General features: G+C 45.0%; 1 protein-coding gene across 1 annotated transcript; it reads left to right on the top strand.

Annotated features, from left to right (window-relative positions):
- The first annotated feature begins 7,305 nt into the window (after positions 1–7,305).
- elp1 (elongator acetyltransferase complex subunit 1) lies at positions 7,306–18,773 on the top strand. The gene is made up of 36 exons (XM_076105239.1): positions 7,306–7,425; positions 8,232–8,434; positions 8,612–8,764; positions 8,927–9,008; positions 9,414–9,494; positions 9,849–9,934; positions 10,015–10,205; positions 10,371–10,494; positions 10,585–10,678; positions 10,793–11,023; positions 11,109–11,279; positions 11,540–11,618; positions 11,711–11,866; positions 11,982–12,088; positions 12,236–12,339; positions 12,425–12,478; positions 12,576–12,681; positions 13,007–13,122; positions 13,235–13,308; positions 13,930–14,008; positions 14,158–14,237; positions 14,339–14,476; positions 14,645–14,730; positions 14,952–15,100; positions 15,662–15,785; positions 15,938–16,035; positions 16,388–16,589; positions 16,681–16,742; positions 16,829–16,891; positions 16,979–17,039; positions 17,139–17,252; positions 17,476–17,575; positions 17,680–17,807; positions 18,079–18,230; positions 18,451–18,529; positions 18,632–18,773. The coding sequence occupies exons 2-36, from the start codon at positions 8,285–8,287 to the stop codon at positions 18,697–18,699; spliced, it is 3,942 nt and encodes a 1,313-aa protein (XP_075961354.1). The 5' UTR covers positions 7,306–7,425; positions 8,232–8,284; the 3' UTR covers positions 18,700–18,773.
- The last annotated feature ends 768 nt before the right edge of the window (positions 18,774–19,541 follow it).

Genomic DNA, 19,541 nt, shown 5'->3' with positions numbered 1-19,541 from the left:
CTGGGTTTTCATGTTCAAACTCTGTATCTTATTTATAGTCACTATTATACATCTTTTAAATACTACGGAAGCAGTTTTTGATACTTAGCAGCAGAGAGTATATCGTGTTCAGTGCGGTAAATGGAAGAAGAGGAACCCATTGTTTGTTCTTTCCCACTGTGAAGCACACCATTCTTAAGTTTCCCCCATTATTGACTCTCTGACTGTCCTGTGAAGGACACGCGCTGCATGGTGTCAAATGTCCTCATTCCAGATGGACCAGACGTCCAATAACACTGCATGACACCGAAAGGCAACTCAAAGATTTACAACTGGATCGTACATTTTCCTGCATTCCAAGAAATTAAGTAAACGTTACAGCATCTCAGTCACCGAACTGTGGAGACTTATCAGAATCAGCTTCATTGGCCATGTCTGCGTACAACGTACATAGAATATACAAATAAACAAGAAAGATATAAAAATAAAACAAGGACAACAAAAAAAGTAGAACAGATGTAAGTATAAACATTTAACGACTGTGTACAATATACATATAAACATGTATCCCAAAGTATATATATATGAACATAAAGTGATCTTTCCAGCCCGTTTCCTGACTCTGGAGGTGAACAAGTCCAGGATGGAGGGCAGGCTGGAACCAATGATTCTCTCTGCCTGACAGTCCGTTGCAGTCTGTTCCTGTCCTGTTTGGTGGCCGATCCGAACCACACAGTGATGGAGGAGCAGAGAACAGACTGGATGATGGTGGAGTAGAACAGGATCAGCAGCTCCTGAGGCAGGTTGAACTTCCTGAGCTGGCGCAGGAAGTACAACCTCTGCTGGATGTGATTTTTCCCAGCCTCACCTGTTGCGTCCTGTCTGTCAGGAAGTTAGTGATCCACTGACAGGTGGAGGCTGCACAGTGAGCTGGGAGAGTTTTGGGTTGGAGTATTGCCGGGATGATGGTGGAGCGTTTGAAGCAGGAGGGGACTTCACACAGCTCCAGGGATCGGTTGAAGATCTGTGTGAAGATGGGGGCCAGCTGGTCAGCATAGACTTTCAGGCAGGAGGGGGACACACCGTCTGGACCCGGAGCCTTTCTGATCTTCTGTCTGTGGAAGAGCCGACTTACATCCTCTTCACAGATCCTCAGTGCCGGTGTGTGGGGGGGGGGGGGTCGTTTGGGAGAGCTGAGGAGGAGGCAGGGGGTGTAGGTGGTTGTTTGAGAACACATTCAGGTCGTCAGCCAGTTGGTGGTTCTCCTCAGTGGGGGGGTGGTCTCCTGTAGTTTGCGAGTACCTGCAGGCCTCTCCACACTGACGGGGGGTCGTTGGCTGGAAACCTGTTCTCCAGCTTTCCAGTGTAGCTCCTCTTTGCTACCTTGATCTCCCTCGTCAGTGTGTTCCTGGCCTGGTTGTACAGGATCCTGTCCCCACCTCTGTAGGCCTCCTCGTTAGCCCCATGAAGCTGCCTGAGTCTTGCAGTAAACCAGGTTTATTGTTGTTGTATGTGCAGAAGGTTTTAGTCGGCACACACAAACTGATGTAAATGAGCCGCTTTGGCATCGAACATATCAAGAAAAACATACTTTTAAAAAGTCCATACAGATTACTGGGACTTAAAGAGACACCTCAGGTCAGTTGCTTTGTTTATGCTGTCGACTTCACACAAAGACAGAGGGGGGGGTATTGTCACGGACCCTCTGAGCTGGAACGCCACATGTTGTTGGCCCACCAGGAGGCTGGCAGGCTGCTTACAGAGCGACTAATGCTGCCACCGCTGGGACAATTAGCCATTACGTGGTTCAGCTGAGCAGCCTTCAGTGTGTGTGTGTGTGTGTGTGTGTGTGTGTGTGTGTGTGTGTGTGTGTGTGGCGTTGAAGGACGGACTCTAACGACGCTTTCATTTCTGACTGATGATTAAATGATTAAATGATGAAGAGGTTCAAAGTCCAGCCCTAATAAAAAAATCTGATACTGTACAACTATCTATGACCACGCTGCACCGCTGCTACTTTATTGAAGGCTGTACTTTGTAGCTTTGTTCATTTGGTGCTTCTTATAGAAATGCTCCGCACCTTAACATGTATTCTGTTTTATTATCTGTATGGCTTGACTGACTGGACTGCATTGTATTTATTTAGGTGTCCACCACTTTAATGTTATTAAAGTCCTTCATTCTGATCTAATCCACAGATTTATCTTCTCCCTCCAACAAAGGCTTGAGGGCTTTAGCAGCATATGGTGCCCCAGAGTTGGGGATAACCACGAGAGCCTCCGTGTCAAACGTCAGTACTGCATTAGTACTGACGGAAATCAATCTGCAGCAATAATCAAAACTGTACTAAAAGCTGGCATCAAACACCTGCTTGCTCAGATTGTTCCTCAATTAAATCTGAATTGTGCTCTAAACTTTTAGGCAAAGTTCTGGACATAATCTAACAATTTAGATCTTTGTTTAAATATTAAGTATAGCTTGTAGAAAAACATGTTTTAGAACTCTTAAAAAGTAAAGTATTCATAAGAGTATATACCTTTCTAAACCATGACGGTGCTAAAATGATGGCTCAAAACGACTCTGGAGTCACAGCCTGAGGGCAGAAACTTTCTTTACATCCCAAAAACAAGAGCTCCAGGCTGAGACCACAACCGCAGCAAACTCTCCCCCGTCCTGACGACGGCGTTGTGCATCACGGTCACAGAGTATCGTTAAAACATTTACATCAGCTCAGGCTATCGTTACCTTGTGCAGAATCCTGGATTCAGCTGTGGTGAACCTCGATCTCTCTCTCTCTCTCTCTCTCTCTCTCTGTGTCCGTGTTGTTGTGCTCTGTCCCAACTCAAGTAGAAATCTGCTGCAGAGGAGACGCTGCTGCATTAACACACACACACACACTGGTGTAACTTTCTCCACTGACTCACACACAGCAGGCTGCTGCTGAGCCTCATGTGGCACGAGTGTGTGAGTGTATATTCAGGGGAGTGTGTGCGTGTGAGAGAGGAAAACACAGTGTATAAGTGTGTGAGGACAGGGGGGGGATGGGAGTGGAAAGGAGGGTGGGCCGGTTATTTTGTAGAGGAAAAAGAGGGGAGGGGGGGGAAAGGGTGACCACACACACACACACACACACACACACTCATGCTGCTGAATAAGCTGATTGACTGCAGCAGCTGGTGGGAAGAGGAAGTGGCACTCACCCAGGCGCGTGCTGATTGGCTGACAGGTCTTCACAGTGGAGTGAGGAACCAATAGGACGACACCTCGAGAGGTTTCATGAAACGCTGCACGGACCAATGAAGACGGAGCGTTGAGGTGATTGAAGTTTTCCTCTCACAGGAAACAAAAGCACCGCGGGACGTCCCATCCTAATCCAGATTGCAAAGGGAATGTCTGGATTGCCTGGTGGAAGGTAACAAAAGGAGGTTTACAGCTCACTCCTTTGGATTTCTTCAGCCGGAAGTAAAAGATGTATGGGTGTAGTTTATCTGAAACAATTAAACAAAACAATGAAAGAAGGTGTGTGAATGCTTGTTAAATAGTCATAATACTTTGGAGGAGACTTTCACTTGGGTCGCCAAAAGCATTTAAAAAATGCATCCGAAGAAGACTTCAGAGTCTGCAGCTACGCCTCAGGCTGCGTGAGGCCGTGCTTCAGACACAACGGTGCTTTGTGCTAAATGCTAGCATCAACATGCTGCTCATAAAGACAATGAAACATCCTGATTAACAACGTTTGCATGTTAGCATTTGCAAATTACTGCTTGACAAACAATGTGACTGGGCTGATGGGAACGTCTTAAGTTTTGCAGGTTGATGATGTCGGTAGAAAATTAAGAGATCACCAAAGTAGTTAAAATTCATCACAAGGGGGGTCATCAATGATGTTAACAACTGTCTCGGCAAACCATCCAATAGATGCTGAGATATCCATCGGCCCACCGACGTTCTACATCAGAGATACAGTAGTCCTCATAAAAGTGTCTGATATCATAAGAAACGTATTAAGATCTGTGGATTATCCAGACCAGCTGGGACACAGTTGAAAGACATGATGCTGACCCACTGAGGGGACTGCAGTGGATGTGACAAAAACGTTCTGAGGAACGGAGACAGAAACCTGACACTGTGGCAGCCGCCTGGTAAAATGCTGCTTTTATGATACGTAAGTGTATTTACGTTACCTGAGATCATTCACAGTGTAACTCGGAGCTGCTAGATTCTCAGAGACTGCTTCAGCAGCTTCACTGGTTTTGGTTCCACATCGTGAGATCAATCTGTCATCTCTCACAATAAACCTTCCTTCAACTCAGGTCATGTTGTTTGATAGTCGTGCAGACAGGCGATGATGCTGCGGATCCAAACAGTAACCGGGTGGAGATGTAATACTGACGGAGCAGAGCAGGGTGCAACCATAACTTCTATTAATTCTATTTCGGTCTAACTACCTGGGTAAAGGCAAATATAGAAGACAGAAAATGGCCTCATGCAGCGTTTAAAGCGGCAAAAGACAACAGAAGGAAAAGACAACGCAAACTGCTGTAATGCAATCCCACTGAAACGATCTGTACTAGTGCTTCACCTTTAGATGATTCCACAGAACATTTGTTATAAAACCACGATGAGCCAAACACACGGACTCAGACGGCCGTCTCAGTGTGCTCCTATGAGCCCTGAGAGTCATGAGAATAAGATGCCAGCATGAAGCCTGAGACAATGACGGGATTCTTTGCAGTCAGACTCCGTGAGTCTGGAATGAAGGAGGCAGAAATGCAGCGGCTAATCATCATCGTATCGGTATGTCGGGGAGGAATGCAGCGGGACGGGATTCTGTTATCAGCTGACTTGTGTTGGCCTGAAGACAACTTAAGGTGTGCTGCAGAACAATGAGGCTTCAAGCTGAACACTTTGGGCTTTACTCCAGCTCTGTTGTTGTTGACAGTAGAGCCAGACGGATAAACCGGCCGTGCTGAAAATACCATCAGATGAATATCAATGTGTGGAAATCTTGCGCAACACATGATCTCCAGAGCTCCTTGGACTGGAGGAGCAATAGAGGGTGACGGACGGTGATTCATGAGGAGCAGAGAGAGAGAGGAGTCAGAGCTGGGTGGAGTGATGTCTCAGTGAGAAGGCTAAATGTAGATCCACGTTAGCTGGGATTGCAGGGTTGGTCTAGTTCCTGGCTGCTGCACATACGTGTCACAACATAGTTTAGGGTTAGCAGTGTGCTAAAAGAGAAACTATTATTTGACTGTCTTTGATATCGGACGTGTGAGGCCGGCTATCAGGGGGAAAATCAGGGATGCAAAATGGTCACAATCACGATAGCTTTCATGCTCATAATCAATACGATCTGGCAGAGATTGACTCAGATTACTGCTGTGACGTGCTTCAGTACACACAGAGAGAAGACTTTAAACTGGAAGTTGCAAAGTCTGATAATAACCCTGGTTCAGGAGTTCAGGTCTTCCTGCTGCAGGCCAAGTGACACACGGCAAAGACGGCCCGGCTGTAAATTAAAAACAGTGACGATCGCATCCTGTCTGCTCAGTCAGCAGAAAACATCTGTCAGATGCTGAAGTGGCTGCAGCGTTCGCCACAATGAGTGAAGGATGAGGCACCAGATTATTAAGAGTGCAATCACAACTTTACTTCGCTGTCTGTGGTCTGAACTACAGTGGTTTACATTATGTGGCTTGTTGTGGTGGTGAGCTGGCATCACACTGGGGAAGAGAGTGAGGACTTTATTCTAATGGGCGCTCGAGGATCAGCAACCTCTGCTGGTTAACCTGGACTTTTAGGAAGGTGAGCCTATCCTGAAATAAATATGTTGCAGAAGAAAGAAAATGAAGACATATGTCACTATGCATAAGTAGATTATACAATAAGTTATGCAAGATATACAAAACAAGAAGAAGAAGTTTCTTCTCCCGGTGTAGTTCCACTCCGGACACAAGAAGCAGCTCAAGGAGAAGGACCCACCACGGCTCCCTAGGCTTCCTAATCACTGGAGGACTGACATTAAACAAACGCATTCAGACTAAACATCGTTGTTCATATCAGAACACTGTGTGTCTGCTGTGTAATAGCACCAGCTACCTCTGAGGCTTCCTGTCTGTCACCATTTGATTCAAATCTGACAAAAACAACAACTGTATATTCATTATATCTATATTAAATACCAATAATAAATGTATAATTGTATATAACATGTGTGCACCATGAGCATTTACATCTGTATTGGTATTTCATTGATACCAATGGAAGCCTGAGGCTCATAACATATCTATGTCATGATGTCATGAGCCTCAGGCTTCCATTGGTATCAATGAAATCAATTAACACCACACTTATAGATTTGTTTATGGTTTGGAGCGTTTCCTTCGCTCGTGTGTTCATCTCTATGTGCAGGATAGAAACATAAACAGGCAAACCCTCGTGTGGGAATGATGCGGTGTGTCTGCAGCCTTGTGTTTGGGATAAAGACCGCAGAGAATAACGGAGGAATGTAATAATAACGTAATAATAACGTAATAAAAACGTAATAAAAACGTCTACCTGTCTGTCAGCGGCCTCTCATCATCACCGTGGTTAACGTTGATCCCGCCGTGATGTCTCGAGCTCTCTCTTAACGTTTCTAGCGCTGGACTCCAGCTCACCTGTTGTCAGTCAGCAGCCAGTCAAGCTCGCGGCAAGAGCAAACGAACACAACATCCGGTCAATAAAATAAAAGCCTTTTGAAAGTGGCAACATGTGTTTATTTCAGAGTAAAAGCTTGACAACAAATTGTTCTGCTGATCAATTTAACCAAAGCATACTGTGAAAAATGATATAATGATAGCGTTCGTGTGTGTGTGTGTGTGTGTGTGTGTGTGTGTGTGTGTGTGTGTGCGTGCGTGCGTGCGTGCGTGCGTGCGTGTAATAGTTTCCATTCACTACACGTTTTTGCCTTTATTAAAAGCACATGAACACAAATATAGTAACAGATAAAAATATATGAGAAATAAAAGAAAACTCATGAATGAAATCAAAATACACAATGTAACACAAGCAGCTGTTGACTTACAATAGAAATAAAAAGTTCGTTTTTAGGTCAGTTATGCATAATTACATTCAAGAAGTTTTAATCCCTAATCCTATAAATCCTAAAGATACTTCGGGTCTTAACTTTTCTCTCATTTTGAAATTTATACAAAGATAATACAGTAATGTAATGACTGTAATACAGTCAAATAAAAGAGAAAAAGTGGGTAATGTTAGGTTTTCCTGGATGCACGGTTACTCCACAGCGCCAGGGGGCGCCACCGCCGCAGCCTCGCGTCACTGCGTCAGAGGTGAAAGGTCATGCGGCTGACAGCGCTGCATGCGTGTTGTTGTGTTGTTGACTTGATGGTTGTTGATGCTGGACATTTAAAAGGTTGTATTACACCCGTCTGTTTCTCGGTGAGTTTTGCAGTTTTCTTGCAATTGTATTAAGTTCCAAAGCTTTCTCTGTCGGTCTGTTCGGTCGGATTACTGAAGCTAGTTAGCATTTCGCTCCTTTTAGCTAGTTTAAAGGTAAGCTAGCACACCCAGTTCCATCTTCGGACACCCTGTAGTCTTTACTTCTAAAACCATCAGTTTGCCCTGTAAAACTGGAACAAACTCAGGAAACTGGCTAACAGGTAACTTGTAAGAAGAAAGTACTCAATTGAATATTGTAGAATTAATGCCAAATATGATAACAAACCTGTCTTTATGCCGTTTACTATTTAAATAGGGGTTTTGTTATCCAATTAGTTAATTACATATACTTAAGAGTTTGTCAGGGCTGTGTCCGATAATGGAAACGTTAAAGTAGTGGCTGTGTTAGCAACAAACAAGAGAGAGAATATACAGTATGGCTCTCATTGTATTGATTCATTTGATTTCTCCCCATAACAGCAGAAAAATACAGGCTGTTTTAGTCCCCAAATCTGAAACTACTAACTTTAAATCAACAGGGCTGTGCTCAAGACCGGTGTCTGAATATCTCAATGTTGCTAATAATATATTTAGGAGTTATTCTTGGTGCTTATAGAATATATTCCATAAAAGCAAACACTGAAAAACACCCTTTATAGAAATGATTGTTCAAACATGTAGAGGCTCTGTTCATTAATACAGACCACACAATAGTAATGATATTGTACTGATGCATCACACAGATATATATCAATGGTTTCAGTACCGAACATATAACATCTTTTGCTGTTTCGTGTGTTTTGCAGCCTTTGGGTCCAGACTCCGGCTCCGTGTGTTCTTCAGTCGGTCCTGAGGTAAAATGCGGAACTTGAAGCTGCTGAAGAGCCTGCGGAGCTCCGAGCTGCAGGGTCCCGGCTCCCCTCAGTGTGTATCTGTGCGGGCCGACACCGGCTCGCTGCTGGTCGCTTCTCACTATTCCATCACAGAGTACGACCCACGGACTGGCCAGGTGAGCTGGGGAAGACATGCTGTGCGGAGGAGACAAACAGCATACTAGCTTTATTTACTCATTTATTTTAGCTTGTCTTGTTGAGGGTAGTAATGTGTTTGGAGATGCAATTTTAAACAAATGACAAAGGAAAAGTGCCGCATTTCAATCAGGAATCCACTTTACTCTGATCTGCAGGTGGTCAGCGAGGCCTCGTTGACGGCTGAGGGTTTCCTCCCGGAGGACGGCAGCGGGACGGTGGTCGGGCTGCAGGACCTGGCTGAACTGGAGTCGGCATGTTTGTCCACAGCTGGCGGCGACGTCGTCCTCTTCAACTTCAAGACCTGCCAGGTTAGCAGCACAGACAGGCTGGAAAGTTAGGACCGACTTTTTCAGCGGTTTGGCAGATAAGAGTTGGCTTTAGTGTTAAGGTTAGAGATCGTTTGTATAAGGGGTAAGGGGATGCGTTATGTCAATGAGGGTCCTTATAAAATGTGTGTGATGGTTCCACAGTTAGAGTGTGTTGGCAGTGTGGACAGCGGCCTGACCTCGATGAGTTGGAGTCCTGATGAAGAGCTTGTCGTTCTCACTACTGGTCAGTATTTATACAAATGTCAAAAATATGTTATCCATTAAGATAATTAATTCACTGTTTTAAATCTTCAATTTAATTATTTTAATCGTCCGTCTGAAAGCCCTCACTCTCGTAGATGAGTTGTCAGAACAAAGCACCCGATATTAAGTCTATTCATGAAGGCCGGTCGTCTAAACTTTTATAAAGTTGCTACCATTAAAGGTGGGCTGAGAAGCTGGTCTTCATGGCACCATTTTCTGTTTGGAAACCATCAAAAATGTATTTATTTTATGGTAAAGATACCCTGTTGCTGTAGATATACATATAAAGCCTGAGCTACAGATCAATGCTGAGTGAGTTCATTCTTAGTTAAACATATTAAGCAGTGTTACAAATGAATAAAGTGTGAATAATTTGTTCTCACAGGTCAGGAAACAATCATCATGATGACCAAAGAATTTGAGCCGATCACTGAGGTTGGAATCCACCAGGACGACTTTGGTGAAGGTACGGTGGCTCAGAGGTTCAAAACCAGAGAGTCAGGAGATGATCTGCACTTTCAAAACTGCACTTAAAACTCACCTATTCAAATCTGCTTTTAACCTCTAAAGTCAGTCATGTATGTTTTCTTTCTTTCTTTTCATGTTTATTTTATTTTATTTATTTTTTTCTTACTGTTATGTCGTATATTTTGTTCTTATTATAAATGCTTCTATTGTTTCTGTTTTTAACATGTAAAGTGTCTTTGAGTGCCTTTTAAAGCACTATATAAATAAAATGTATTATTATTATTTATTATTATTAATAACAATAACATTATGTAAAATGTATCATTCTTCTGTACGTTTGTGTGTTTTGCAGGGAAGTTCATCACGGTGGGTTGGGGAAAGAAGGAGACTCAGTTCCACGGCTCAGAGGGGAAACAGGCAGCACAGAGGAAGAGCCAGGTCAGTGTTCAACCACAGACGCATACAAACATTTAGTCTCGTATGACAATATTCTGAATGATGTAAACATGCACCGACAGGAGGTGCAGCCGGCTGCAGCCTGGGATGACCGCACGCCACGGGTGACGTGGCGAGGTGACGGTCAGCTGTTTGCCGTCAGTGCCGTCTGTCTCCAGACCGGAGCCAGGAAGGTCCGGGTCTGGAACAGAGAGGGGGTCCTGCAGGCCACCAGCGAGTCCATCAACGGCCTGGAGCAGGCGCTCTGCTGGAAGTCAGTCTTTTCTTTTAGTTCGTTAAACTTTTCCCATCTGGAGAACTGGATCAATGTGTGAACGATTCTGCTGTATTTCCGGGATAAATAATACATTTACATGAAGGAATAAAATAATGAATATAGAAGTGAGAGTTTACGGTCAATCTTCTCCGGCTGTTTCAGACCCTCGGGCAGCCTGATAGCGAGCACTCAGCGCCATCCCAACAAACACAGTGTGGTTTTCATGGAGAAGAACGGGCTGCTGCACGGAGACTTCACCCTCCCCTTCAGCAAAGACCAGGCCAGGGTACGATCAGCTAAACCTGACCCGCATACGCACTACAGTTAGTCACGTTTACTCTTTCAAAAGCATCATAAAACACTCTGTCTGTTTCAGGTGAAGGATCTGCTGTGGAACAGTGACTCCACTGTTTTAGCGGTGTGGCTGGAGGACTTGGCTGCTGGAGAGGACGAACAAGTCGACACGTACAGTGAGTTCAACTACAGTTGGTCAATTGGTGTCAATGTGACCCACCCATTCAACAATAAGTAAATGACTAAGTATATGAATGACCCACCTGGATCTGCACGTGCTCCCTCTGCAGTCCAGCTGTGGGTGGTGGGGAACTACCACTGGTACCTGAAGCAGAGCCTGGACTTCGGCAGAGACTCTCAGAAGGCTCCGGTCTGTGTCTGCTGGGACCCTGAGCGCCCCCTAAGACTCCACGTGGTGACGCGCAGCTGGACCAGCGTCACCTACGACTGGGGCTGGACGACGGAGAGGAGCCCCGGGATGGACGCCACCGACAACGCCAACGTGGCCGTGATTGATGGAGGTGAGGGGCAGTGAGACGAGGGGACATTGGTCTGATGGATGTTTCCAACAGGATGTTAATATTTATCCAAACCCTCTCCTCTCAGATAAAATCCTGGTGACAAACTTCAGGCAGTGTGTGGTTCCTCCTCCCATGTGTTCTTTTGAGCTCCAGCTGACCTCGCCAGTCAACCAGGTGAGCTTCCTCTGCCAACCTCAGAGGACCAATCAGCTGGCAGCGTTGACTTCCGACGGACAGATCTCAGTCTACGTCCAAGGTGAGCTATACTATGTTGTCCTTAAAGACAGCAATAATGAAGGGATATTGGTGACAAGGGGTGCCTGCGAATAGCTCAAAAGATATTAAAAGACAAAACCCACCCCAGTCAGAACCTGTTCACCTTCTTTCATCCTCCAACCTCCACATATAATATAGTAACATCTTATGTAAGAAAATGGGACGACAAACTGCAATTTGTTGCGTAACCCTGTTGTAAACACTAATGTGTCTCTGTTTTGTTCTGGGCTTAAATACTAGATTCAGGAGAACAAGTTGACAAAACATCAGATGGGTTCCGCACGATGTCTCGTCCTCTGGTCCTCCAGAAAACCTTCAGGTAAACAACCTGCAGTGCTGCTGTTTCCTGCAGCCTTCACACTGATCAATCTGTGTCATGTTGACTGTAGTCTGAAATCTCTTTTCCTGCAGAGTGACTGTTCTGCAGGAGGAGCCTCTGGCCCTGCGCCAGCTGCTGTGGCTGCAGGACGAGCTGTTTGTGGGTGTGAGCTCCAGCCTGCTGCCAACCTCCTCCACCCTGCTGATGCTCCGCCCCGCTCATGACGCTGAGGACACGCTCACTGTCAGGTCAGCGGGGCTGAACTTTGGGGTGGCAGCACCTTCAGCCCAGTTGTTGTCCTGTTAAACTTACTGATTGAATCCATTCAAATAAATGCCTCTTCCCGGGGTTTTTGTGTTGCAGGTCTGAGATAGAAGTGGACGGTGTGGTGGTCAGCATGGTTCACTGCTCCCAGACTGGCACTGTGGCTCTTCAGCTGGAGGATGGACAGATCAGGAAGCTGCACTGGGGTGAGTCACCATCACTCAAGTGATCCTTATTTGATCAAAACAAAAACACTCTGCACAGCATGGAGATTGTGCATGCCTACTTTCTTTTACAGTAGAAGCATTTAAAATGCATACATACAACTTGTATTTATTCGTATGTCTGTGTAGATGGTCCTGAGCTGTCAGTGGGGGGTTGGCGTGACTCCAGCAGATGTAGCATCAACTTCCCTGTTCCCTGCGTTCAGACGGCCCTCTGCAGCATCAGTGGGGAGGTAGAACCACAGATACTCAGAATAACATGCCTCAATATAAGTGAGCTTCTAGTGAACAGGCCTAAATGCACATGTTTGTCTTCAGGAATATCTACTCGGCCTGACGGACAGATCCCACCTGTACGCTGGAGACACGGAGGTACGCTGTCAACTTTATTTAACCAGCTCTCTCAATGTGTTTTTAGTGAGAAAGGGCTGATGGGAAATGTGTTCATTGATGTCTTCTTCTCTCTCAGTTGGCCTCCAATATTTCCTCCTTCGCCGTTTGCAACGACTTCCTCCTCATCACCACACACTCTCACACCTGCCGCTGCCTCCAGCTGACCATGCTCGATGTCAAAGGTAGAGTTCATTTTGTTTGATACTTCTTTATTATGCCTCCGTGCCAACGACAGCCTGTTGTTTACATTATTATTATTCAGGATTTAGTGACTAAACATCTGGGCATTTTAGTCAGTGAAAGCTGTTTAACATTTTACTCTTTTTTTTATTCATCTGATTATCATTTCAGTTCATCTATTCCAGACTAAATATCACCTGGTTTCTTTCTCTCACACCTTGTTGTTACTTTAACTTAAGTAATTTACTCCTCACTGTGTTACCGATGTAGTCCTGATATTACGCCAGCACAGGAAACAGCTGTGTTAAATGACCTCTGACCCCGCAGGGCTGCAGGCGGCCTTGGCCTCAGATGGAGGTCAGAACGACGAGTCGCTGCGGCGGGTGGAGAGGGGGTCCAGGATCGTCACTGTGGTACCGCAAGACACCAGAGTGGTTCTGCAGGTCCGTTTAACACACACACACACACACACACACACACACACACACACGTTACTACCTCCGGTGTAAACACCACGGCAGTGCTGCTGATTTATTTCGGTGCGTTTGTGGTCAGATGCCTCGTGGGAACCTGGAGACGGTGCATCATCGAGCGCTGGTGTTGGCTCAGCTCAGGAAGTGGTTGGACAGGTGAGTTTGATATTCTGCACTCATGTTAGCTGCTTGTTGTTTTTATGATCCTCTCAGACCAACACTGATCTTAACTGAACCAAACCCATCTGTCATCTTATATGGGGATTTTTTTACTTTGCTCAATGTCTTTTTATTGGTTCTTAACGACGTATAAAATGCAATAAATTCACATGTACAGTTGGACATTTTACATTCATTACATTTAACTGAACAAATGAATGTATACGTTAATTAAATATAATATGGGGTCAGTAATACAATACGATATCCGTGGCATTTCTTTCTATAGGTTAAACATAGTTTGCAGCATAACATTTCTGAGCTCAACTTCTTGTAGAATAGTGAATAATCTCCAACGTAAAATGATTCATAAAGTCTTTAATCCCAGTTTAAAGGTTCCATTTCAGCGGTACTACTGTCTATCTATAAGCTATCATATTTGTTTTGTGTTATATTATAATTTTAAACTAAATTTACTCTTTTAAATACTTAAACAATACTCTTGATGCTATGTAAATGTCACACTTTGCTGCCTGATACTTAAAGCCTGGAAGCACAGAGGGATCAAAGTGTTAAAAGTGTTCCATACTGCATCTGTAACGTGTTTTGTTTTTTCAGTTTCAGGTTCAGAGATTCCTTTGAGTGTATGAGGAAGCTGAGGATCAACCTGAACCTCCTTTATGATCACAACCCGAAGGTACAAACAACGAAGCAACAAGTAGTTCGGTTACTTCACAGCTTCTTCTTGTCTCCAGCGGGCAGTTCATTCATACGTTAGGATTAAAGTGTGAACCCAAACACTGACGCAGTGTGCGTTCATGACGGCTCATGTTTCACTTCCTGCAGGTTTTGCTGGAGAACATGCAGACCTTCATCACACAGCTCAGCTCCATCAGCCACATCAACCTCTTCCTCACTGAGCTCAAGTAAGACTCTTTACATGTTAGAGTTTTTCAGTTTCATGTAAAGGTAAAACAAGTATTTTTACTCGTGTATTGTGCATTGTTTTCCCCTCTTTGGTACCCAGGGAGGAGGATACAACCAGCACCATGTACCCCCGCCCCGAGAACAGCTCGGTCCAGACTCAGCCGGTCTCTGGGCAGAAGAAGGTGGATGTAGTCTGTGATGCTTTACGGAGCGCCATGGAGTCAATGGATCCAAACAAGTCAGTGATCCTGAAACTTATTGAGAAACATGTGTTTAGAATCTCAAGAGACTTTGACTCATTCACGCCCCCTGAAGGCTTGAGACGGGACTGCGGCCTGGTTCAGAAGTCTTAAAAACAGACAGAGCAGTAGTGAGATATAAACCCATCATGTTGTCAACCTTCCAGGTTCTTTCTGTCCGTACTGACGACTCACGTGAAGAAGACGGTTCCAGAGCTGGAGATCGCTCTGCAGAAAGTCCACGAGCTTCGAGGTGAGCACACTGGTGACCTGCAGGAACCCTAAACTGATACCATGAGCTCTGTTTCACTCAGCGGGGCTCAACACTAGCCACTGATGGCAACCAAAGGCCGAGAACTGGTTGACAATTGCAACCCTTTCTGTCGAGCCATGCTCAGCCACACGCACACACAGAGAGAGGAGCAGGTGATGTTGGAGTTGTTCATCGTGTGCTGTGTTCGTGTCTTCGTCCAGTGAACCCTCCTCATGCTCCCGGTGCTGTGAGTGCTGAAGAGGCGTTGAAGTACCTCCTCTTCCTCGTCAACGTCAACGACCTGTACGAACACTCTCTGGGAACGTACGACTTCGACCTCGTGCTCATGGTGGCCGAGAAATCCCAGAAGGTACGACGACGCACTGGTTATGTTAATGAGGTTGTTTATAAAGCTCTCATTTCTGTTCACCGACCACCTGTGATGTTCATGACCTCTGCTGCTTAAAGCACGAAGAAGTGTTCAAGGAGACATTCTGTCCTCATTAATATGCAGATGTATGCACCAAAACCGAGACGAGCTGCCAGATATCGCACAGATTCACTCGTTAATATGTTAAGTTGCGCCGCAAGGTGCTTCAGAATCTCATTAGACAATCAGCTCTGACGGGAGGAGAAGAGCTTCTTCCTGTTTGTTTGCTGTTGTTTTTATGTTGTGTGGAATGTGTTTGTGGAAAACACAAGTCATGAAGTAAACAGATGAAGTTTAATCCAGAAAGGAGGGTGTGTACAAAATAATAAAACAATACAGGATATGAAGAGAACAAGAGGTAACTAGTTCAAATTGTGAATAGATTACTTTTTTGATTTTCACAAATCAGATGGATTCCAACATTCCACAGCCAGAAACTGCAGCAGCAGGATAACATGAATAATGCTTTACACTCTTCATTGTTGTTTATAATCCCTGCAGGACCCCAAAGAGTACCTTCCCTTCTTAAACATGCTGAAGAGCCTGGAGACGAACTACCAGCGCTTCACCATCGACAAGCACCTGAAGCGCTACAGGAAGGCCCTGCATCACCTCAGCAAGTGTGGTCAGTGTGAATGCTTCTGTCTGCTCTTCCCCTTTCACTGACGTGACGAACCAACAGATGTTGATCTGTTAACCTAAAAGAAGTGGAACAGCAGGCTGTGTGTTTGTTCTTTTTGGTTCTGTGACCCAATCTGTGTTGTGCTTTGTGTTCAGGAGACGAACATTTCCATGAAGCTCTGCAGCTCGTGAAGGAGCAGAAGCTGTACAGTGAAGCTCTGCGACTGTACGCAGCAGACGGGGCTCAATACAAGGTACGGAAACACAAACACAGCTACTCAGGACTATTTCAGTGCTGTCTTGTTTAATCTTATCTAATGACATCAGTGTTGGCTTCACCAACGATGGGCAACTGTCATTATTTGGGGGGATAAGTCGACTAGAAGATTCCTTTATTCATTTTTTATGCTTTTTCATGCTGAATGACTTATTTCCAAGAACTTTTTGGGCTCATCTCTGGTAAACACAATATTTAAAATGGTGCTTTTGTGTGCGTGTTAGTCCACTAAGAATATCTTTAATTGAGGAAAGCCCTAATTTCTTATTAGTGTAATTATTTGACAATAATATTTCTAAGGAAAGCTTACTTTGACCTGTGACCTCTAGGCTCTGAGCTGCTGTTACGCTGAGCACCTGATGGAGCAGCAGCAGGCGGAGCAGGCCGGCCTGCTGCTCTGGCGATGCGGAGAGCCAGTCGGCGCCCTGCAGGCCTTCGCCAGCAGCTCCAGCTGGAGGAACGCCATCTGTGCGGCGCAGCAGATCCCACTACCGCCCGACCAGCTGGCTCTGCTGGCCAGGGACCTGGCAGGTAAGACAGGCAGGCAGGCAGGCAGACAGGCAGGCAGACAGGTAGCCGGTGAGCTGGTCAGACATGGTAATAGTTTCCCTTCCTTCTATAGAGAAGCTGACTGAGCAGCGACGATACTCTGAAGCTGCTCTGCTGTTGGACCAGTACGCCAAAGTAAGATCTTCTGCAGCAGAAAAAGTGTCTACTTATGAAGTTAAAGTTTAAATATTGTAAATAAAATCACTCTTTTTTTCCAATAGGACTGTGAGGAGGCCATCTTGGCTCTGATCACTGGCTCAGTCTGGGAGGAGGCGCTCCGATTGGTCAGTCATTGATTGTCTTTTTACTTTTGTTTCTTCATCTATTAGTCTTTTGACAAAACCATGAGGTGTTTTCTTTGTGTGCTTCAGATCTACATGCACAACCGACAGGACATCACTGAAACCAACCTCAAACCTGCTCTGTTGGAAGGTAAGGATCAGTCACACTGACTCGGCCATGTGACGGACAGTTCTTCTCCTCCTCCTGTTTATGAAACATTTGAACGGTGATAATATCTTTTCGTGTCAGCTGTCGGCACCCAGACGGCTTTCCTGGAGGCCCAAGTAGCGACGTTCACGCGGCACAAGACCCGGCTGGCTGTGGTTCGAGAGCAGAAAGAGAAGGCGAGGCTGGACATGCTGGGTGAGAAGAAGTCAGAAATGACGTGTTTGATTTGAACATATTTTTATGATTTTATGGAATGTAAGGAATCGGACCAGATGCACAGCAGCATCTGTATTCCCGATATGTTCCAGTCGTATTATCACCACAATATGTCTAAATACGGTCAAGAGGGAAGGAATTAAGATACTCTGCCGTTAGAATAATAAGTAATCTGTCAGTAACCGTCTGTGTTCTCCCTCAGATGAGGACGGTCCAGACTGCCCTGATGCTGAGCTCTACTCTGAAGCCAGCAGTGTGATGACCGGCTCCAAATACTCCCAGAGCAACTCCCGCGTCTCCTCGTAAGACCAACAAAAACACCTACAAATTGTCCGATTCTGGTGATTTTTTCCCCACATGATTAATTGTGATAAATCATTTTTAACGTCCACGCTCTCGCCTGCAGGAGATCGTCAAAGAACCGCCGTAAAGCAGAGAGGAAGAAGCTGAGTCTGAAGGAAGGAAGCCCGATGGAGGACAGAGCGCTGATGTACGCTCTGGGTGAGATCCTCACCACTGTGGACAAGATGAGAGGTACGAACGCTTCACGGCTCTTCTTCATTTATAGTCACTGACCGTGGATGAGTTAGTTTGAGTGTCTGCCCGTTGAACGATTACCACTAATCTGTCGTGTACAGGAAAGAAATGGCAGTAAAACGTTGTTCATTACATTATTGTGACGCTTGTTTTTGGCATACAACGCTGTGACTTTTTAATGACGTGCTCTGCTATGATATTTCATGGCACACCATTTAATCAGCATTGTCTGGACATATAGCAAACTGTTTCCTCCTCCTTCCTGCAGAGGAGGTGCACGGCCTGCTGAAGGCTCTGGTGCTGTTCCAGTTTGACAAACAGGCGGAGAAGCTGCAGCCGGCCTACGAGGAGGCTCTGCAGATGATGGAGGCGGCTGTTCCTGAGGTGTGGCTCGAGAGCCTGCAGAACAACCAAGCTCCGGTAAATATCATACAATATAACATCACAGTAATATGTTGTTCTTTCCCCACACACACTTGGTTTTAGTATAATTTTAGGTCTGTTGCTGTAACGAATGAGTGAAATCAGGATTACGCTCGTTCCATGGACTAATGAGGAATAACAATGCAGTGTTGTTCATATATTTTTTATACTTTTGTTGTATTTTTGACGTAACTGTGGTCTCATTGGTGCGTTTCAGCTCACCGGGCCAAACTCGACGGCAAACAGCATCATGGCCTCTTTCCAGCAGCAGCAGAGACCTGCAGCCTCTCAACCAGGTCAGCAGCATGTGTAGCGTTACAGGTCTCTTGATCTCTCAGGTCACAGCGATTCTCCTGTTTTGAACGTTGTTCCTCATTATATATTTCCTCCTCTTGTAGCTGCTGAGGTCCTGATGCCGCCGAAGATGAGAAACGGTGTCAAGTGGAAGCTCGCTATTCTAATGTGAAACTAGTTTTTATTGGTTTTTTTTTAAACTGTAAAGTCAAATGTTAATTATATAATAAAGAAAGTTTCCGTTAATGTTTCCTCTCCAAACGTCTTGATTCTCTGGAGTTCAGAAATGCAACGTTTTGGTCCCGTCTATGAAACGTGAATGTTTTTCAAGACCTTGACAGCTGAGAGTCATCACTTTTACTCCTCTAGTCCTTCATTCTTTTAGATCCAGTGAGTCACCACACTGCTGTAATGTAAATGTGGACAGAAGAAGAGTGACATGAATCCAGTTAAGATGGTTTCTGAACTCAAAGGGAACTTAGTTGTGATTCTCAGATTATTTTTGATTATCTTCAATATTTCTACAACTTCTTTATGGCATTTTTAATGGCCTGCTATGATATGACTTTCTGGTTTTTTATGAAATATTCATGACGTACTATACCATATTCAATATGAATGTTTTTAATGACATGCTATAATATGACTTACTTTTTTCATGACATTTTAAGGACAAACTTTACTATTGTTACGACTGAGGAAAAGCAGGACTGAATTGCAGGACGAGGTGGAGGTGAAATAGTCTTTACTCAACAGCAGAGATTCGATACACGGGTAGATAGTCAGAACAGACAAACAACGTGAACACGAGGAGAATCTCTAAACCACTCGACGACGAGGACAAAGTGGCCCAGAGAGACCGAGGAACACTGGGTTTAAATACACCGGACAGGTGCAGGTGATTAGACACAGGTGGGATCAATCAGGGGGCGGGGCAGACAATCAGTGGCGGGAAAACACACAAAGGCAGGAAGTGAAGTGACCTGAAACGAGAGGTGAGTAACAAATAAAGAC

The sequence above is a fragment of the Anarhichas minor genome, unplaced genomic scaffold (assembly GCF_050575085.1).
Source record: "Anarhichas minor isolate MPS153535 unplaced genomic scaffold, ASM5057508v1 ptg000031l, whole genome shotgun sequence".
In the NCBI taxonomy this organism is placed as follows: Eukaryota; Metazoa; Chordata; class Actinopteri; order Perciformes; family Anarhichadidae; genus Anarhichas; species Anarhichas minor.
The sequence above is the reverse complement of the archived record's forward strand: the minus strand, read 5'-3'. Positions and strand labels throughout refer to the sequence as shown.

Excerpts from the sequence above, each read along its gene's own strand:
- elp1 (XM_076105239.1), top strand. The coding sequence starts at position 8,285 with ATGCGGAACTTGAAGCTGCTGAAGAGCCTGCGGAGCTCCGAGCTGCAG. Across the intron at positions 12,682-13,006 it reads GACCATGCTCGATGTCAAAG|GGCTGCAGGCGGCCTTGGCC; the intron begins GTAGAGTTCATT and ends CTGACCCCGCAG. Across the intron at positions 14,731-14,951 it reads GAAAGTCCACGAGCTTCGAG|TGAACCCTCCTCATGCTCCC; the intron begins GTGAGCACACTG and ends GTCTTCGTCCAG.